This window comes from Ruditapes philippinarum, unplaced genomic scaffold (assembly GCF_026571515.1).
Source record: "Ruditapes philippinarum isolate M1 unplaced genomic scaffold, ASM2657151v2 ctg8119_1_1_1_1, whole genome shotgun sequence".
Classification (NCBI taxonomy): domain Eukaryota; kingdom Metazoa; phylum Mollusca; class Bivalvia; order Venerida; family Veneridae; genus Ruditapes; species Ruditapes philippinarum.
This window is the reverse complement of record NW_026857324.1, coordinates 9,165-30,566: the sequence shown is the minus strand read 5'-3', so window position 1 is coordinate 30,566 and position 21,402 is coordinate 9,165. Positions and strand designations below refer to the sequence as shown.

The 21,402-nt window shown below is 31.2% G+C and overlaps 1 protein-coding gene across 2 annotated transcripts; it reads right to left on the bottom strand.

The window, feature by feature from the left end:
* Positions 1–4,190: 4,190 nt before the first annotated feature.
* Positions 4,191–18,311, bottom strand: LOC132749380 (protein FAM227B-like). 2 transcript variants are annotated; one of them, XM_060739110.1, is made up of 11 exons: positions 18,075–18,311; positions 16,811–16,960; positions 15,218–15,316; positions 14,765–14,869; positions 13,828–13,954; positions 13,499–13,633; positions 12,832–13,028; positions 11,787–12,019; positions 10,982–11,132; positions 9,215–9,233; positions 4,191–5,696 (listed from the first exon to the last, which is right to left on the bottom strand). In XM_060739110.1, the coding sequence occupies exons 1-10, from the start codon at positions 18,132–18,134 to the stop codon at positions 9,216–9,218; spliced, it is 1,275 nt and encodes a 424-aa protein (XP_060595093.1). In that variant the 5' UTR covers positions 18,135–18,311; the 3' UTR covers positions 4,191–5,696; position 9,215. The 2 variants fall into 2 exon arrangements, with proteins under 2 accessions (XP_060595093.1, XP_060595092.1); XM_060739109.1 differs by lacking the exon at positions 9,215–9,233 and having other exon boundaries at positions 18,075–18,307.
* Positions 18,312–21,402: the final 3,091 nt, after the last annotated feature.

Genomic DNA, 21,402 nt, shown 5'->3' with positions numbered 1-21,402 from the left:
TTATTGTGTTGCCTGAAATATCTAGATTTAATTTATTTTTGCTTTGATAGTTAAATTCTTCTTCTGTCGGTGCTCCAATGCATATACGTTGAATTACAATTTTGTCATCAACAGACTCCTTCGATGAAAGATTAGTTCATTTACTTTCAAATAAATTTATTTACTCCTGGTGAATTTCTACTTCCAGAGACAGAAATTCCGATAAAACTTGATAACTTTCGTTCGTGATAAATGTAAATATTTTATTATATTTGTTATAGCAGTCTTTAACTAGTAATCTTTATATCAAAGTGCACTTATAATTTTCAATAAGCACTTTTACAATGCAATAATTCATAAACATATCTACTATAAGAACGATGCGGAATTCGCTGATGTGAACTCTAAAGAAACAGATAAGCGGAAGAAAAACATGATTGAATTTATTTGCACTAGATTTATACTAGTTTTGATCAAATGCACTAATGGACTTGTTACAGGTAATGTAGAGCAGCATTATTAATATTAAATTCAATTTCTCAGAGTCTTTATCTATTAGCAGACGCTATCATTAACTGCGATGTATTTTCAGATATAGTTAGCAAGATACTGCATGCAAAACTTTATGTTATACTTCATGTACTTGTAGATTTTCAAGACTAGATCTTGTATGTATATAGTATTACTTTTAAATTAGCAGAACAAAAATGTTGCATAAAACATTTAAATCACATTTCATAATTGTTATCGACTCTGTGCTACTGCAACATTTTTCTGCAGATATAAATATCATCTATCTATTGATTCAATTTTACATTGTTGGTCTTAAGAGTGACTATGTTTTCTCCGAGAATCGCATCTAAAGTATGTAAATGATTTTATCATTCAAGTTTCTCTCACTTCATTGCACGTTCTATTCATTATGCATCTCTTCATACAAAGCGTTAATATAAAGCGATGTGTGTGCGTGCGTTCGTGCGCGCGCGTCTGCATGTGTGCATCTTGATGAATGTCGTACCGAAACAAATAATATTTACTTATGATATTTGTTGTCTTTGTTTTCTTAAAAGGCTTTAGATTTCTGTGTTAGATATGATGTTTCTCAGAATGATATTTGGTTAAATATTAAACTATAGAGTGTCTCTTTGTCTGTAATCATCTGTATAATATAGCAGTATTAGTTCTGACAAACATATTCTCGGTACGTCTGCAATGACATGCAAGGAGACAAAGTTCTGAGCAAATTTGTTCAAATCATATACAATCTTTGATAGCAAGTCAATAATACATTAAGATTTCAGACAGAACCTATGAGAATTTGTAATTAAATCAAATATAGAAATTGATGTTTCAACCGATAAGACAAGAATATTTTCGCTTTCCAATTATACCTCAAGGAAAAAACAATCTTGTCTAAAATTGATGAACTAGGTTTGAAAATGTTAAACTACATGCTTATCAGCAAACGGTTACACATATGTGAAATTAGAATAGATATTAAAATCTTTTCACCATGTGATAATACAAATACATAATTTATATAGGTCCCTATTCGTATATGTACGGTTCAGCGGTAAAATTCAAACCTCAAGCGATAAAAACTTAACTGTACAAAAGGTTCAGTAGATGTTAAAAAGATTGAAATTATAAGCTGTGTGTTGATCATCCGAATGATATCAGCTAATTATGCATAAATTGATAACTTTTGAGAAAATCGCCTCGCAACTTCATAAGTGGGATACATTTTATTTTCATTATGTTTTGTTTTTGCTAGAATGTATAACCGATCTAAGCTTGATAAGTGTCCGCCCGATCTTCAAGCACTGTGACTACTACCCTCGGACATGTCAAAAATTGTACCCTTAAATAATTTAATTTGGTACACTAACTGTGCAAATCTCACGGGTTATTAGCCAAAAAAAGATGAATTCGGAGTATAAAGGTCACTGTTCAGTGGCCCAAAGGAACCTCAACGTACAGAAGGGTGAAGCAATAATGAAAAGGGCAGGTTAGCCCTAATAAGGACAGTTGTCTTTCAAAATATGATAAAAAAGATCAACAAGGAAAGGCGGCGTTCAATGAACGCTACCCCCACACGACCCAGTAACAAGAACCAGCGGCTAGGAGCCCAGACGGACCCCAAACAAAAACAGGACAGGGCATAAGGAAGGGCACGGAAAGGCAAATCACCATAAAGAGAAATAATTTCTAACAGATAAGGAATTCAAAGAAAACAAATAGACGATTAAACAATAGGCCCACAAAGCTAAAGGGCACAGGGAAACGGGACAGAAGACCCAGGGAAGTGGGGGGGGGGGTAAATTAAAGAAGTAAAACTAGGGACAAAGGGGAAAATACTTACCATAGACGAGAAAACAACAAGCGGCACAAGCAAAAGTGTCACCAAAACAGTATGAAACAACATAGACATACACTGTGATTTAAGGCCTCGTGAACTGTAGTTCTCTTCCTCGTCGTCCCTAAATCTACGGTACAGGACCGCTCGCCGCTTTTGAAGCCGTTTTTGTTAGGGGGCTTAATGCACTCATTTATCTTTCTACGCATCCCTTCTAGTTTGCAGGGCTACTCTCATTTGCCTCAATCAAGACATATTGGTATAAGGTCACAAACCGAGAGGATGCTTATATAAGTTGCGGCGTGGTCGAGTGGATAACGCGTCGGACAAGTAATATTAAGACTGACTGTCGGCCGCGTGGGTTCAAACCCTGTTAGGAGCAAGCTGTCGCTTCCTTGAAATACACCCATTGCTGATAACTGGTTGGCTCCAGGAACGGATTGGAGAGTGTTTCACTAAACTTAAAGCTGCAACAAAATCGACCTTAAAGTAAATTCAGTATAAACTAAACATTAATCAGATCCATCCGCCAAGCCGCATTTTTTTTTCTGCCGAAGTCTTGTGCCTTTGCACTACGTGCAAGTACCGAGGAGAAGATAGAGATTATTTTATGCTAGAACATTTTTTACCTTACATAAAACTAGGCTGATTTTTATTTACTTGGCAATCAGCTATAAATTTCACTCAGAGTTGTCTTCTTCAGTTATCTTGAACGATTGTCTAGACTTCATAAGCCGTCACCTCATCGAATTTATATGTACTTGCACATGAACTGTCACTTTGAATACATATCATCTAATAGCAAGTTTTGCGGCGAATTTGACCGACTTTATATATGAAATCAGTGACGAAACTCTATATGTACATATAATATTTGTTGTCTTGATGCCAAGTTATTTGTAATGACTTCCATTTTTATCAGTAATATTTACATGCTTCCATTTGTCTTGCAAGGACATTTGCTTATATATTTATAATGAAACTTGTTAAGGGGAATCACACTCGGTACAGACTGTATAAAAAGCACTGTTATTAAACAAGTTAAAACTGCTAATGCTAAATGAATTGATGATATTCGTCAAATATCTTTAGTCGTGACTTGTCGTCTGCCTGTCAACCAGTAACGTTGCCTTCATGTACAATTACCTTCTATATAAAAATAGACCGATTGCTTGACAGCACAGATATGCCTTTTTCACAATAGTACCAATAAAGAATATGCATCTGTATTTATTTCAAATAATACTGGACAATTATACTTATTGAGAATTAACTAAATATGTAATGGAAACAACCGATTTGACATCTGTTAACTAATGTTTATTTACAGAAACATACCGATCAGAATAATCTTTCCTAATCTTAATCAGAAGAAAAACTTTTCAGGAGAACACCATCAATAATTTTTGAGTAATACACACTATGAAAATATACAAAGGGCAAGATGCAATAAAAGAGTAATGGTTCTTGAACACTGCACTTCCCCTTGCTAAGATTTACCCACGTTTCAAGATGATACTTCAAATACTTTTTAAGATATGCCTGGATGTGAATAAAGCATTACAAATTACAAAGGGCCATTCTGTAAAATTATTCAACAAAAGTTATTATTAAAGGCTATCTTCCTTAAAGTTTAAAGATAATATCTCCAAAAGTTCTTCTGTTATGCCCTTGGCAAGAAAAACACAATGGACATATGGAACAGACGACCAGACAGAGAGACAAACTGATTCCATATATATGCTCCACCACCTTTACAACTTTGTTGCGCTGGGGATTTGGTATTTGTTTAATATGTAAAATAAGATTTCCAGACAATCATTTTAATTGGAATGGACTCATAACAACTAAAATATTGGCAACTATCTTTATTTAAAAAAATATCACAGACATTTTATTACAGTCAAACAAATATTACTTTAATATAAAGTTAATTCAGTGTTATGAATATGTTTAACTACAAATCAATAAAAAATATGCTAAATATTGCAAAGTTTCCTATTTTTATAAAATGTGAAAGATTTTCATGTACCAAAAACAAGGTTCAATTTTAGAGAATATTCAAAGTTTATTTTGTGAGCATATTTAAGCAATTCCATTTGTCAGTATTTACAAATGAAGAACATTTTGTCTAAATGTAAGTCAAGGTGTACACATTTATTATGTAGTTATACAGAAACAGAAATTGAAAAAAAAAGAAGTTTTTTTGGACAAGGAAAAAATGATGCTTGTTTGACTTGATTTAAACTGATACAAGAAAACAATGCACATAATGAATATACAGAAGCTCAATAAATATAGACACAGTAATCAAATAAGGCATGGATCTTGAAGTTATCAAAATGTCTCTTGCTTAATTCTGCTTCATAGCCATAAAAATGTATTTCATTAGACAGGTCTCCATGCAAAAACATTTATTGCTACTTATAAGGCATCTTGATGTATATTATATGGGGAGACGGGATACAAATTAAAGCATCCAATTTCTTACGACTGTTTACCAATCCCAAACCTGCTATATTGAAACATCTATATTTCCCTGGATAAATCAAAATCTCACAGCTAGATCTGGCTAGACAGTAATATTTGCACAGTAAGCACATTTTATCTTTACATGGTACTATTTTTGACAACTACCAGTAGACATATACCTACATAATATATTCGTATAATTACATTGCCAGGAAAAGCAAGTAAATTATGTATGGAGTTTAACTTTCAAAATAGGATTATCATGGTGGATATCTTTCTTCTCAGACAGGGGTATGAATCTTTAAATGCACGTAAAATGTGCAAAAGAAAGCTCTTGTATCATATATTAAGTAAACTAAGTTTTTTAAAGATTTGATGTTTGGTTCATGAAAAATGCGGTTTAAAGTTAGCTTTTTATTCTCCACTCCAGTTGGTTTACTTATGTGGTACTATGCAGTAAAACAACAAAAAACAAATTCAGAGAACAACATCTAGAATATCTTACATATGCCAATAACAAACCAAGAAACTTTTTTTTCCGACAAGATAAATAATGACAAAATGATCTAATACAGAAAATGGTGTAGAAGAGATATGTTTCACATCTTATTAATCTATGTCTTATTATAAAACTTTATAAATTCAAAGCAACATCGTTTTTATTTTATCAAATACATTTCAAAACAATATACTAAGGCCACCACACTCTATTGACAACAGCATCATCATGGCTCTGTAGCATCATATTCACTTTAATTATTACCATGATGATTATCTACACATCTTGATCATCATCAGTGCCATCAAAATCATCATCACTTTCATCATTTTCCTGCGTTTGTGGGTGAGTCTTATCTTCCTTTAGTAAAGGTGTCTCTCTATCTTTCTCCTGTAATTAAAATGTTAACACAACTTGAGATATAAATCCTTAAGTAGCCATGATCTTATATATTACTACAGGAATTTTCTCAACGATGAAAGTAACACTAAAGTGTTGAAGCTTATGAATGATGGAACATGTTCATTAAGAAATGTTTATCTCTGAATTCAAACAAGCTATAACAATTACAGAACAAAAAAGCAGCAGTTTAACCCATTACTTCATATACACGCCTTTTAACGCCTTTTTCACCCCCCCCCCCTTTTTGTTGTCTCAAATGATGAAAAAATGCCTTATTTAGGCCCCAAACACTTGTTTTTGTTTGAGAAATGTTGTTAAAAAAAGTGACCTCTTTTTCGGCGCGGCCCCCCAACCAAAAGATACAAGAAAATTTTGGACTTGTGAGAGGCTGTAAATGACCCCAGATTGATCATAAGGTAACGTGTAACCAACGCTGAAAAGCATTTGACTCTATCTCAATCCATTGAGAAGTTGCAGCACTTTGAAATCAATTTTGATGGAAAAAATCAACGCAAAATAGTGATTTTTGGCAATTTTGAGATGTCCCCTCGTTGCCATGGTAACAGAAAATTTAAGCCTGAGCATGTTGTTGCAAGGGCAATGGTCCAGTCAACATTTGTGCCAAGTTTGATTAGTGTTGAAGCAGTTTTTATAGTATTATAGCAATTTGAACTTGTAACGGGAGACTTTTCAATGAAAACAGCCATTTTTCACAAAATGCTCATGAAGCAATGGGTTAAGGACAATATAAGAAAAAATACAAATTGACTTATTCAATGAAATTTGTTGTGAATCATTGAAACAGACATTCATGCTAAGTAATATCAAAATTCGGTACATCAGTACTGAGGATAAATCATTTCTTAAAAATGCCTATTTGAAATTCACAAAACGTCTAATAATGCCACAATCAGATTTTGTTAAGATTTAAAAAAAAAAACAACATGTTCTTGTTACAATAAATATACATGCTGACTTTCATTACAATTCAAATAACATAAGGTAAAAATACAAAAACCTGATGCATTTTAAAATTTGATTCATCCTCAAATTCCTATTCATATAAACATTTTGACAAAATTTCCAAGAAAAATTGCACAGTGATTTTCAGATATTGATGTATAATTATAGAAATAGCAACAATTGGGGTTTAACTGCCTTTTACTTTATTATGTGATATTTTTCCACATAAACCAGTGAAAATTTCCATTTAAACCAATCCTTCTTTTTTCATAACTATAAAATTATGGACAGAATGGAGCCTATTAACGACTGGATGTAGGCCCTCAGACCATACAAAGCCATTTTAATATTTACTTTTATTATATACTTATAAATGAAATTAATTTAGAAATAGTCATGAAATAGAATGAGTATTCTTAGTTTCCATATTTTCACTGTAAAATTTAATTTTCACTTCAGTGAAACATATTTTCTGTATTTTTTCTGGTGTCTTGCCAGACTTCTTGCAAAAAGTATATAAAAACAGAAAATTCAATGTTTTTCTATCAATACAGGATTTATTTTCATCTTGTGGTGTGAAAATTATCATATTTCACTTATGGCTACTGCCACTACTGAAATATTTATTTTCATACCACTTGAGGGTACAAATTAATATGATTAATAAAGTGATGAGTAATTAACTGAATATATTCAATAAAAGTCATGTTATACATGTATACCCAATCTCATAATTTTACGTTTTGCAAACCCCCAGCTATTGTTACATCTACTTAATCACACACAAGGTTATGGCTAATAATTATACTTAAAACTGAATTAAAAGCTTCATGCATTATTTATAAGTATCAAAACAACTTTATTGCCAAATTTCAGTCTGAAATAGGAAGTAAAAAGAATGATGCAACTCATATTAAATAATTCAATATTGTTTAAGATTAGTTTCTACGATGGAAAAATGTAAGAAAAAAATAACTTTATTAATCATATAAGACATAAAACCAACATGACTTTTATCCTTTTTAATGTTGAACTAAGTACATGTAACTCTAAATTAGTCTACTCTATTTCAAATGCCTCAATACATTCTTTATAGTAAACATGTATTATATGTTATATATTTTACACATTTCTGACTTGAACCAATGTAAAGTTTTACATGTATTAACATATTAAAAACATACATACACACAGACAGACAGATAAAAGTTTACCATTGGGGTTACCATCTTGTGCTGTGAGATAAGAAGCAATATAATACACTGACAAGCTGTGACAGTGAAAACAGCAAATTTAGTGAAAAGTGAAAATGATGGAGTGATTAAGTATAACACCTGGGGCCAAGGTTATAAAGAAATAGTCTTATCTCAAACTCAGATCCCAGGTATTTGATTGGTTAGAAACAGGCACATAATTTATATTGTTTAATTGGGTTTTACTTCACACCGACACATTATAGGTCATATGGCAACATTCCAGCTTTACTGGTGGAGGAAGACCTCAGGTGCTCTTCCAACTGTATTATTTCAGGCACGAACATACACCTGAGTAGAACCACCGACGTTCCGTACCGACGTTCCGTAAGCTAGCTGGATAGGTTCCTCACATGAAAGAATCCAAAGTCCCTGCCGTATTAGAACCTACAGCGGTGAGGGGCAAGTGGTTTGAAGTCAACAACCTTAACCACTCGGCCACAGACACCCCCGGCACAGAATGTGAATTGACCAATAAATATCCTGATATTCCGTTTGATATCAGTAAAGGTTTTTATAAAACTTGTAGCTGAGCCCCTAAAACATTTTTCCTTAGAGCTGTCTCAAATCTCAAGATTTTCATTGGTTAGTGCATAATATTTATGCACTATATATGTCCTGAGATGCGAGTTTGAGCATGGAAAATTTCTTTACAACCTTGGACCCTGGTTGTTTATAAAATATTAGTATTTATATTGTTTCATATAAGTTAGATTCTTAGTTAAACTGACAGTATTCATCCTTAGTGTGTATTTCAAGCTTTCGTTCAAATAAAAAAAACATGTCTGCGCAAGTATTGCATTATTTTCAACAAAAGCATACATCTTTGTTACTAGAATCTTTGACTTCTGGTAAGCTGGATAGCTCCTACACATGAAATAATTCTATATACATTGTAGTTTGTGTGTTTGTTTGTTAACTTACTTTTTATGCCAATTTTATCACATTTCTATTCATATCTTAGAAGACAGTCCACCTAAAATGCTTTCTTTGATAACTTAAACCAGTATTTATCAATTTCTCCACCAAAGCTTATCCCAAATGAAATAAAAGCAAAGCATCCTTGCCATGAAAATAGCTGTTTTTAATCTCCATGTTCTATTAAAAATATTTGATGTAACACATATAATTCTGCAGGCATACACACAACAATTTTCTAAAATATAGGTCAAGGGAAAGAACAAGCTAAGCATTTCCAGTATACATCACTTTTCTTAACTCCCTTTCAAATTTCTTGTTGAAAGAAACATCCAAACATCATGTAATAGACACAATGTGCAGAATTATTACCTTAATATTCACTATGTTGCTGCAAAATATTAATACTACTTTATTGATTACAAACGCCTTATTTCAATAATTTCTGATGCATTTGTAATATGGAAGCAGCAGTAAATTTAATTTCCATATTATTTTTTCATTTATGGCTCTGGTATATATGTTTTTGCAATTCATCATCATCTACTCTTAATATAGTGTGCAACAATATATGATCTTTTTTACTTGGTTTTAGTCCTGTAAAGTTTAGTTTAAATAAAATGCTAACACATAATATTTATGGTATTGAGCCAGCATAAATCATTCCAGGCAACATGTAGCATAAGGATATATCAAACAACATTCCCCAAGCTAACTAGATACCATCCTCAAAAATTGATTTAAATGTTCAACATTTTTTTCTACATTTGCATGTAAATATTACAATTATTAGGTGAATAATTTTTGCATGTAATTATTACAAACATTAGGTTTTTAATAATAACTGATTATTAAAGCAAAAGGTAAAAAAAGCATGGAACATTAATCATAATTTAAAAATTGTATATCTAGCATTGTGACAGGGTATAAAGGTTCAAACTGAAATGAAAGAAGGGTTCACACAATTAAAAAAAAAGGTACAGGAAAAAATTAAATACCTGAGCTATGGTTTCTAGAACAAGAAATCATTCTACAGTAAATAATTGCTAAATTTGTTGACAGATTTTAAATAGACAAAATAATATAAATGTTTTGTTTTTCTTTTCATTTAGAATGTAAGAAATGACTAATCTGTCTCAGGTTATTATACCTACCATGCTCTACATCTTATATCAAATATTTAGTTTTAAAGTAAGGTAAAGTTACAACACTTTGTTTCAAAGTAAAAATTATTTTTTTAAAGGAATCAATTTACAATGTAATGCATACTAATTTCACATCCAATCTTGAGTTATAAGTAATAGGTTATTAAACAAATTACAATTTATTTTTCACTATACTAATAAACTAAACAAATGCAAAGCAAATACTGCTTTCTTACAGTAATGAATGGTATTATTCTTGAAAAATCTAAAACTGTATGAAACCTACCAAGATCAAAGAGTACATTACAAATAATAAATGACTTCACAATGAGATGTCTATCTAATTTACAAATATATGTATTATTTATTTACATAATTATAACCATAAAATGTTAATAAGCTTTGATAGCTCAATGAAGAACAATTTCCATTATTCAAGTTTTCAATTTATATTACAAGTTTCCTAAATCATTCAATTTGAATGTTTGAAATTAATATTTTAATACACAAATTTAATCTTTAAGACTTTGAGAAAAAAATGAATATTTTAGCAACCTTAATACAAATTTTGTTCAACCTTGAGTCTCTAAACAATTAAATATTTTATATGACAATTTTGGTATTCATCTCTGTGGGTTCTTTTTTTTTTTTTTTTGAAAATTCAAGTTCTTTGAAATAAATGTTAAAAAAGATTCTGAAATATTAACAATTTTCCCTCAGATCACTGAAATGAACCACTCCAAAAAATAAAAAAGGCTAAAGATAAAGCTTAACATAATGCTTGAAAAATATACAGAATACTATTCATTTCTCTATCAATGTCTACTTAACTTAATATTTTAACTAATTTAACTCTCACAATGACAACAACAACAACATCTACATGTTCAAACAAACTAACAGTATTTTAAACTATAACTATGTGCCATCTTATGTAATGGGAAGCTGTACTTTTAATAAACAGATGTTAACTAAGCAGATGATTTTAACTTACCCTCAGTCCAATAATTTTATCACTAAGTATTCTAAGATCAACAGGATTTTTTGTGAACATAAGTTCCTTGGTAAGGTTGTTAAATTCTCTGTTTGTATCTCTCTGTTTCTTCTCTAGTTCATAGATCTCCTGGTCTGTCTGATCACATATTCTGTGTAATTGATAGAACATATTGAAAGACGGTTAGGTTCAATACTAAATTTATTGAGTTATGCGAGCCTTTAACGCTATATTTATATACAATGAAAATGATGTGTTCGTTTTTATTAAATGGCTTTATTACACTCCTATGCCATGGTTTATGTGATAAAAAGATTTAAATGGTTTCAATAAATTTTCTTATAAAACAAATGGCATTCGATCAATGCAACAATTACAAAGACATTTACACAAATTGTAGTGTAATTAAGATATGTTATGGTAAAAATGTTAATTTGTAGGAAATAAATCATGGCTATGTTTATGTGTTTAACTAACCAATCATTCAAACAGCACAACCAATATAATAAACACACAATGAACAACAATAACTCCCTCATATGGGCAAGAAAACATGTCCTTTTAATTCACAAGACCCTATATCATGAAAAATATTTGTAATGCAGGTTCAATACCTTCAATACTAGTTACTGCCATATATTTCATAAAATTGGCATAATTCCTGCATTATTTTTGCATTCCAGTGGTATAGGATATACAGTATAAATCATTGGCTGTAATTATGATATGAATTCTTATTTACATAACATAACCGGACCAACAAACATCAAATCATATTTGACTAACTTTCACTTAGTTTACTTACTTCTGATATTCTTTACTGAGAGCATCAGTCATGGCTAGTGTATTTTGTATCAATTCTTTATAAGTTGGTCCAGGTGATGGTAGTTTAACTATCTCTGTACGTCTCACTTTCTTCCCTGGTTGATGAAGATCCTTCAGTTTACGCAGGTGAAGATAATGTGATATCAGAGGACTGCGACCTTGAGTATTGAACTTAACTCGTTCATACGTAGGTCCAGGGCCAATTTGATGTGACTGTAAAATATATGTAATATATATAAAAGCAGCAGGCTTCCAGATTAATGCTTATTTTGATGAAAATTTTGAAAATGAAATTAAATGTATATTATTGTATAGTAACCAAAAGGTCATTTTACACATTATCAATGGCACTTACAACCCACGTTTATTACAAAAAGAGGCCAAAACATGCAAAAAAAGTCCTTACTGCGTTAGTTACGCAGTACAAATATATTTATAGATACTGCAAAAATCAGCCAATAATCTCACAAAACATGTAAATTATTACTTGAATCTTGAATCGTTTTACTTTGCCTGAACTCTTTGTACATTTTGTCACAAGTTTGATTTATTAAAATATTTTTGCTTATCTGGAGGCATGCTGCTTTAAAGAAATCATTTACAAGGTTTCAAACTTGTTCATGTACATCAAAATAAACATTATCTAGCATATCTGGCTAGCTTATTCCATGAATAATCTAATAAATTTATCACAAAATTTAAAAAACTTCATCTTTATGATAATAACTAGTTGTGAATAGGAAAAAAACAGTGACCTTGAAACCTAGTGCTTTTTCTGAGAAAAACTTGAAAAAAAAAATAATCTGGAGAAAAAACAACACCACAAAAATCAATAAAAACAAAGTTTTATAAATGATTACAGCTACAGGTTAAAATAGGCTGTAGGTTTAGTCATGAGACTATGAAAAAGTAATTATGTGCATATCTTGCTGACCTTCTGAATGATGTCTGTTTGATTTATGATTATACTATAAATGGAATAAAATAATCTGTCATAATTAGTCAAATAGGGAATAAATATTTACCTCATGTCTTTTCTTGTGGTCTGTTCCAGCTGTGGCCAGTCTTGATTGAGATATTGTAGTTGGAACCTGTGATGAGGCATAGGTCATTCTAGTCAGGTCACGAGTCATTCCAGGGGGAGTAACTCCATATGATACCTGATCTGTTCCTAGACGATCTACCATCTTCGCAAATGTATCAACATCCAGTGAATAGTCCACTAAAAAAAATTTGAAGTTGTAACTTAATTTAGAGATATGTTTAATACTATATGTCCATAATATTAGAAAAACAAATATATTCTACTGAGAAAAAAAAGTTAACCATTTGAGATAGTTACCTAGGACTTCCAATGAATTTTGTCATCTTATCACATGAGACTTAATTTACCATGAATTATTAAAAAAAACTGTGTTTACCTAATTTCACTAATCTAGAACACAACAGACATCAACTACAGACATACTATACAGATGGACTTAGGTATTCAGCTCTTGACACTATTATTTCAGAATTCAAACACGAGAAAACAACGAGTTGCATGTTCATAAATTATTTCAAACACAAATGCACACCTGATTAAAACCATTGTCATTCATTACATAGTTGAAGAGCTTCCTTGTCAAAAGAATTTATATAATTATCAACAGTGCAAGGAAAAATATATAGATACTTGTAAAGTATACAAACATTTTTTATTTAGTGCAGCAGCTTGCATCATCTGCTCGGCAGTTTTTGTGTTCTCTTTCTCGAGACCTTTAGGAGGTTTAGACTGTAATCTTCGTACTTTCCATTGTTTGTGAGTTCCTGGCACAGGCTTCACACCTAGTCAAAAAACAACATAATTATTTGAAATATTTTTCAGTGGGTTTGTGCTGAATTATATACATGTAGATTATAGTCACCTCAGTTCTGTAACACGTACTGTCCATATATTTTTTGACAGCTTTTACTTTCTATAATGCAACAAAGATGTCATGAATGTGTTTTAAATTCATACAATTTTTTAATAAACTTACCAGTAGTCCATTCACTAATGGTGTTGATAAGGTCTTGTCGTAAACTATCATCAAATTTTGACCTTGACTCTGGGAAGGCCTCCCAGTATGCTGAAAATACTGCTTGAGCTAGACAATCTGGATACGCCTAAAAATGATAAATTACTGAATTATTATCAGCTATTGAAAAGGTCATATTGACACTTTCCAGTATTACTTGAGGAAGACCTGAAATGCCCCCCCTGTGCATTATAACAGGCACAGACAGAAAAGAGTAGAATCACTAACTTTCTATATGCAAACTTTATAGCCTACACACCTGAGACGCACCTGGTTTCAAGTCAGTGGCCTTTACAATTTGTCATGGAGTTAAGTGAAAAATAAATTATAGTGACAATAAAAGTCTACAGTATTATTAATCACAATAAGACTTTGTGCTGTATGTTTTAGTTTAAATAAGTCATACTTTCTGTTGAAAAGGATTATGCAAATCAAAGATCAAGTACAAAAGGGATCTGACATGTTCTTAAAGACCATAAAAAAAACTGTGCAGTCATGAAAAATCAAGAGGAAGTTATATTTCTACTTGAAGAAGACTATCACAAAATTTATTTATTATGAAAAGATCATAGATGCCATGTGAGACAAAAAAAAATAAACAAAAATAACATTTTGTTTTTATTTGGTTTTACTTCACACCAACACAGTATAGGTCACATAGCTGTTCCAGCTTAACTGGTGGAGGAAGACCTCAGGTGCCCTTCCATGCATTATTTCAGGCACAAACGTGCACCTGAGTAGAACCACCGACGTTACAAAGACAAAGTACTGCAAAAAGTTTAATCATAAAGGTAAGTGCTCCAAAATGTTTAATACTTCTAAATTGCCCTTTAGGCAATAAGGGCGATGATTACTGTTTGCTTAAGTTTTTGACTGTCAAAAGACAACAATATAGTACCATTAGAAATTTATCCTTGACATCTTCATTTATACTTGTAAACAAAGCAACATAACTGTCAGCAATTCTGTCATACAACAAGTTCTTGTCTATTGGTTTACTGGTCTGCAAAACAAGAGGGATAGTATGTGATATAAAACACCAAACAAACAATGTGACAATAATATTAGATTACAAGTCATTTATTGTGATGAGTACTTTATTTTTGGAATGGAAATCAAAACGAAGATAATATAAAAGTATTGCAAAATGTTCTTTGAGTTTGAACTTATTTATTCAAATAAGATATCTAAGTCATCTGCAAATCTATCTTTTTTCAGGATAATGTATGAGAAAACATGTTATCTGACCAGACTGTATAGACCTTGCTCAAGCTCAGGTCTGACTTAAAGCACTAGAGACATAGGTTTACTACTATCTTCAGTATTATATAAAGGGTTAATATGTACTTACATCAAACTTATTCAAAAAGAACCACCAGAATGTGTCCTGCATCACAGCAACAGAGGCCTCTGACAAAAATAACTTCTTCCAAAACTTCTTAAACCCAGGCTGTCAAATAAAAATATTATACCTTAATTAGTAAAATTTTACTCCTGTTTTTCCTAATTTCAAAAAAAAAGCCCTTAAACAACCATAAACAAGAGGACCATGATGGCCCTGAGGTTGCTCACCTGTATATAGGCCCCCGGAGCAGGGCCAGTTTAAACCCCAGGGCTTTTATTTTAACAAACTTGGAAGAAACCCATTAGAAGATGTTTCATGTTAAGTTTTTACTACACACATATAATGAAAAACAATGATCTCCCCCAGCCCCCCCCATCAGGGCCAATTTTAACCCAAGGGCTTTTATTTGAACAAACTTGGTAGACACCCATAAGAAGATGTTTCATGCTAAGCTTTAGCTCATTGGGTTTTTTTAAAAGAAGATTTTTTTAAGTTTTTACTATACACATATAGTTAAAAACAATGACACCCCTGGGGCAGGGCAAGTTTTGACCCCAGGGGTTTTATTTGAACAAACTTTGTAGACATTTACTAGAAGGTGTTTCATGCTTAATATCTAAACTCTAGCTATTTGGGTTTTTTTCAAAGAAGATTTTTTCAGTTTTTGCTATACACATATAAGGAAAATCAATGACCCCGGGGTGGGGCCAATTTTGACCCCAGGGCTTTTTTTTTTTAACAAACTTTGTAGACACTCACTAGAATATGTTTCATGCTCAATATTTAAACTCTAGCTCTTAGGGTTTTTCAAAAAAGATTTTTTCGGTTTTTGCTTTACACATATAAGGAAAATCAATGACCCCCGGGGTGGGGCCAATTTTGCCCCCAGGGCTTTTACTTGAACAAATTTGGTAGAAACCCATTAGAACATGTTTCATGCTAAATATCTTAGTTCTAGCTCTTTGAGTTCTTTAAAAGAAGATTTTTTAAGTTTTTACTATATGCATATAGGGAAAATCAATGACCCCCTAGGGCGGGGCCAATTTTGACCCCAGGGCTTTTATTTGAACAAACTTGGTAGACACTCATTAGAAGATGTTTCATGCTAAATATCTTAGCTCTAGCTCTTTGGGTTCTTTAAAAGAAGATTTTTTAAGTTTTTACTATATGCATATAGGGAAAATCAATGACCCCCTGGGGCTGGACCAATTTTGACCCCAGGGCTTTTATTTGAACAAACTTGGAAGACACTCACTAGAAGATGTTTCATGCTAAATATCTAAGCTCTAGCTCTTAGGGTTTTTTAAAAGAAGACATTTAAAGTTTTTTCTTTCGGTTGCCATGGCAACCAGTTCTGCATGGAATTAAATTCTTTGAACAATTTTGAAAGGTGACCACCAAAGGAACATTCCTGTGAAGTTTGGATGAAATTGGCTTACTGGTTTATGAGGAGATGTCATTTAAAGTAAAAGTTTATGGACAGACGGACGCCGGACGAAAAGCGATCACAAAAGCTTATCCTGTCACTTTGTGACAGGTGAGCTAAAAAGAACAACATAATAACAATGTAATGACTGGCATCTGTAATTTGTAGCTTACATTAAAATCCTGTGCTTTAGTTACTCTATGTAATATGGGTGGAGATTCTAGTTGCCCTGGTAACTCTATCAATTCACCATGTCTAAAACCAGGGAACTGACAATACTCTAAACTCTTCTTTCTGGTTTCCATCAGGGAGTCAACAAAGTCCTAGAAAATATGTACATAAAAGTTTCAAAACATTTTTTATGCATATTATTTCCTTTAAACATTTACATTTTAATCATTAAAAAGATATAAATAATAAATTTAACTAATATAAAAAATTGGCATGAGATTTGATAAATTTAATAACCAATTCAATTCAGTGAAGTTTAACAAAGATTTAAGTTAAATATAATTTGTTTCAATATAATTTTCATTTGTTTTTTTTTTACCTAACTTTCTCCATGCATAGAAAATCAGTTTAATTTAAAAAGGATAAAAATGCAGTCATGTACAAAATATAAGAACCAACTTTGCACCTGCAGCCCCAAACTAACAATGATTAAAAAAACTACAATATTTCAATATCTACTCTTATATATGATAACATAGTTTACATGTATAATACTAAAACAAAAATTGATATGAAATTTTGCAAGTGTAAATTTTACCAAATAAATATTTGTGCATAAAAATAGCCATAGCCCACAAAAAAACAACAATTTCTTAGACAATTTATATACATTGTTCAAACTGGTAGATTTTCTGTGCTGACCCATAAGTGTCAAGGCTCATATAAAAGTAAAGAGGACTACTTAGATATATATAATATTGTAATTAGAACACTTTTTAACAATGTATTGTTTTATCTCATAGTCTGTCTGTATTCTTAATTGATTAATTTTAACCTTTTTTCTCATCCACAATCTCCACACTGGCCAGAACTCTTTTTTTAATTTATTATTTTGGAGTACAAAATATATCTGTTTCTATTATATCTACATTTACATAAATAAAATATCAAAAACCCATATAATTCTTATTTTTGCTAAATCAAACAAGCAAATAAACTTTTTTTTATTTAAGATGTCATGCATTTTAACAAATTTATTAAATTAATGGATCTAATATCTGCTGAAACTAAATATATAAAATAACAGTAAAAATTGTCTCTTTACAAAAAAAAAAACAGGTGCCATTTCATCTCATACCATGTATAAAAATTACTATAAACCCCTCAACCATTCAAAACATTATATCAAAATATAGTCCATCAACATGCATAAAATCATCTAAACTGCTGGTGGAAAATAGAGAACTCATAGTGCATGTACAATACCGCAATAAAATCTTTGCGAACTCCTTCTTTTTCCATTCCACTGGTTAACTTGGTGATCATACTTGACTAAATACAATGGTTATAAAACACTGTTATAATCTACTTCCAGATGACCTTTTCAATATAAGGTCACATGCATAATAATGTGGTGATTGAGTATCCATCAATAAAAGGCATTTTATAATGATCATTCACCAAAAAGAAGTTGTTTTTTTGTCTGAACAGTTGTCATGTTTTGACAGATATATATTCTGAAGGATTATACATTTTTGAAAGTCATTTTTGACAACAAAACAGCACAATTATTCACATTAAAGATTATTTATAATTTACCCAACAACAAAAATTCAAGCAAAAAAATTGTTTCTTTTTATCCAAGTTACGCAACATATAATAAAATGACAGAATATTTCATATTCATGTATGAATAATGACATTCCAATTTAAAGTATTAATTACAAGTATAAGCATTAGAAAAAGTTCCACTGCATAGATTTTACACTCAAAATATGTTAAATAAACTGAAAAATTCAGATGCATCATAAAAATGTATAACAAATTCATCTATCAATGTTAAAAATGCTGTGAAATTTGTATATACTTCTACAGGAAAGCCCTTGTCATTAACCTTCTACATATGACAAGGTCACATGGCTACATCCAGCTCACTTTCAAAAACAAGATATACTCCATAGTTAAAGCCTTAACTGGAGCTTATACACAATAGTTCATTTCTGAGAATATCTGTATGTACCAGGGCTGGTCGATCTAGTGATCAACTTAATGATTTATAAGTCATTAGAAAACCTAAAACACTTAATTCAAGTACATTGATAATGATGTACAAATAACTTATATATATATATAGTACAAATTTTTATCATCTTAAATAGTATAAATCTGGGACAGAAAGATACTTTTTTAGTCCCAGTGTAAATCAAATGGAGATAATTCTTTAAGAAAGTTTTCATATATATGCTAAAGATTTACTTCCCATATATAATACAGTGAAAGTTGAGAAAACCGGACGGCTTTCGGACCGAGGGTTTTGTCCGGTTTTCTCAGCGGTCCGGTATTCTCAATGTCCCCTTCAGCTGTTCAAGATCATATAAACCGAGCAATGACTTTCAAAGGATGCTGAACGTATATTTGCATTTTCATGATTATGAGTATGTATATTGCTAAATAAAGAAATGAATATGTTTTAATTGTTTTTGTCCCTTTATTGCATATAAATACAATAAAAATTTGGATTTAAACGAACAGCAGTTACCTCATAACGATAAAGTCCGATTACACCCGCACATGTTGGGTAATGGATAATGATTTAACGAACATACATGTAGTTTACTTTGTTTATAATAATTCCCCAATTGTAAATATTGCCTATACCATATTTGTCAGATAAAGATTTTTAAAGTAGGTCTCGGCAAAGTTTTCACTTTTTTTAATTTAAATTTTAAATTTTTGTCATTTTATAGACAGCTCTCACAACTTTTTTTAATTTAAACCAAATCCTCTTTTTTGGCATTTTAAAAAAGGGAAAACATCTATCCCTTAAGAAAAAAAACCAAAAACTGAAAAATGAACATAATTAACAAAAAAAACCAACTTTGTTCCTTCCCCCTCAGGCGATTAGACACAACCAAGGGATAAGACAAAAGGGTTATTCCAAAACCCTTGGGCGCCGGTTTTGTCAGGGAATTTTGCTAAAAAATTGACTTTGTAGCCCCCCTACCCCGGGGCCAATATTCCTTTTTTTACAGTTTCCGGGTTATTGTCAATTTTTAAATTCCCAATATTTTGGAAAAAAGGGGAAAAAATTTGGGGACTAAAATTATTCTGGGGGTTTTTAGAGATTTCCTTTTTTCTCAAGGGGCCGGGTTTCTAAAATTTCACTGTATAAAGAAAAACTAAAAAACCCATATATTTAAAATCTCTACATTACTTACAAGTGAAATCTAGAGGACAAAAAAGTAAAATATACAATTATGTAGAATCTACTATAAAAAAAACATGCACTTCCTGGCAAAATAAACAAATTTGTTTAGAACAAACATAAAAGCTTAACAAACAATACACAACAACAGCATACAACATTTTCTTCCCTTTTCTTGTGTTACAACAAGTTAAACATTCATAGATTAGGCACAAAGCTATCTGTACATGTTGCTGGAACAAAAAATGTTAAACAATAGAATATACATGTATATAACCTCCCCAAGCTTTACCTTTTTCAAAATAAACCTTCATATTGAACAGTATTTTCCTGTAAGTAGTTTGGGTTATATTAAAAAATAATTCATTCACAACTCATAAAGTTATTGTGTAGATGTGTGTATTATCTTTAATAAATTTTTAACTTTTGAATAACAAAAAATATAGATAACCGTAAAAATATCCCAATAAGTTCCACAGGGAAAAAAAGGCACCTGAAAAAGGGCAAAACTTGACAACCCAAAAATAATGAATGAGGGTTTGGGGCAATCAACCTGAACAAGTTTATATATTGAGGCCGTGCAAAATTTTAACTTTTTAGTCAATGACAACCCCCTTTTAAACAAAAAGCCCTGGATTCTGACCAAAGTACATTGAAAAAATGGGGGCAAAAACACCAAATTATTTTGAAACTATTTTCTTTGAGTTTCTAAAAGAACAAAGAAAACAATGCAATTTGACTTTTAAGATATATTACATAAAGCCTTTTTTTAGCACAAATTTTTAAAGTAGGGAAAAAAATTAAAAATTTTCTACTGGGGCCCAAACCCCAGGACATCATAAAAAATTTTAAAATTTCTAAACTGACTAGCTAGCCATCCAACACACACACACACATTATCTTTTCTTTAAATCTTTATCTTCACTGTAGGGATTTAATATTTTAATTAAAGTTTTCAAACCCCAAAAAAAGAAATAGGGGGATAAAATTTTGGGTTAAACCCCACAAAAACCCTTTATTGCCCTGAAAAAAACTAGGACAAGGACAGCTACAAATAAACCCTTTGGGTTCAAAAGAAAAATTTTAAGTAAATTTCTTTTTAGCAAAACAGTTTAAGAATTAGAAGAAAATTTTTTAAACAAAACACTTCCCAAAAACCGTCCCCCTTGGGAAACAGGGGAATTTTTCAAGCATCTGACCAGACATTTCGCAAAAGAAAAAGAACAAAAAAGGGAAGTTCTGATTTTTTTTTAAATTTCGGTCCAAATTTTAAATTTTACAAAGTCCAAAACAGAAAATTAAACAATAAAAACAATTTTAACGGGACTTTCTTAGCATTTTTTTAAATTTTACAAGAAATCCCTTAAAACGAACGATTACTAACAAACA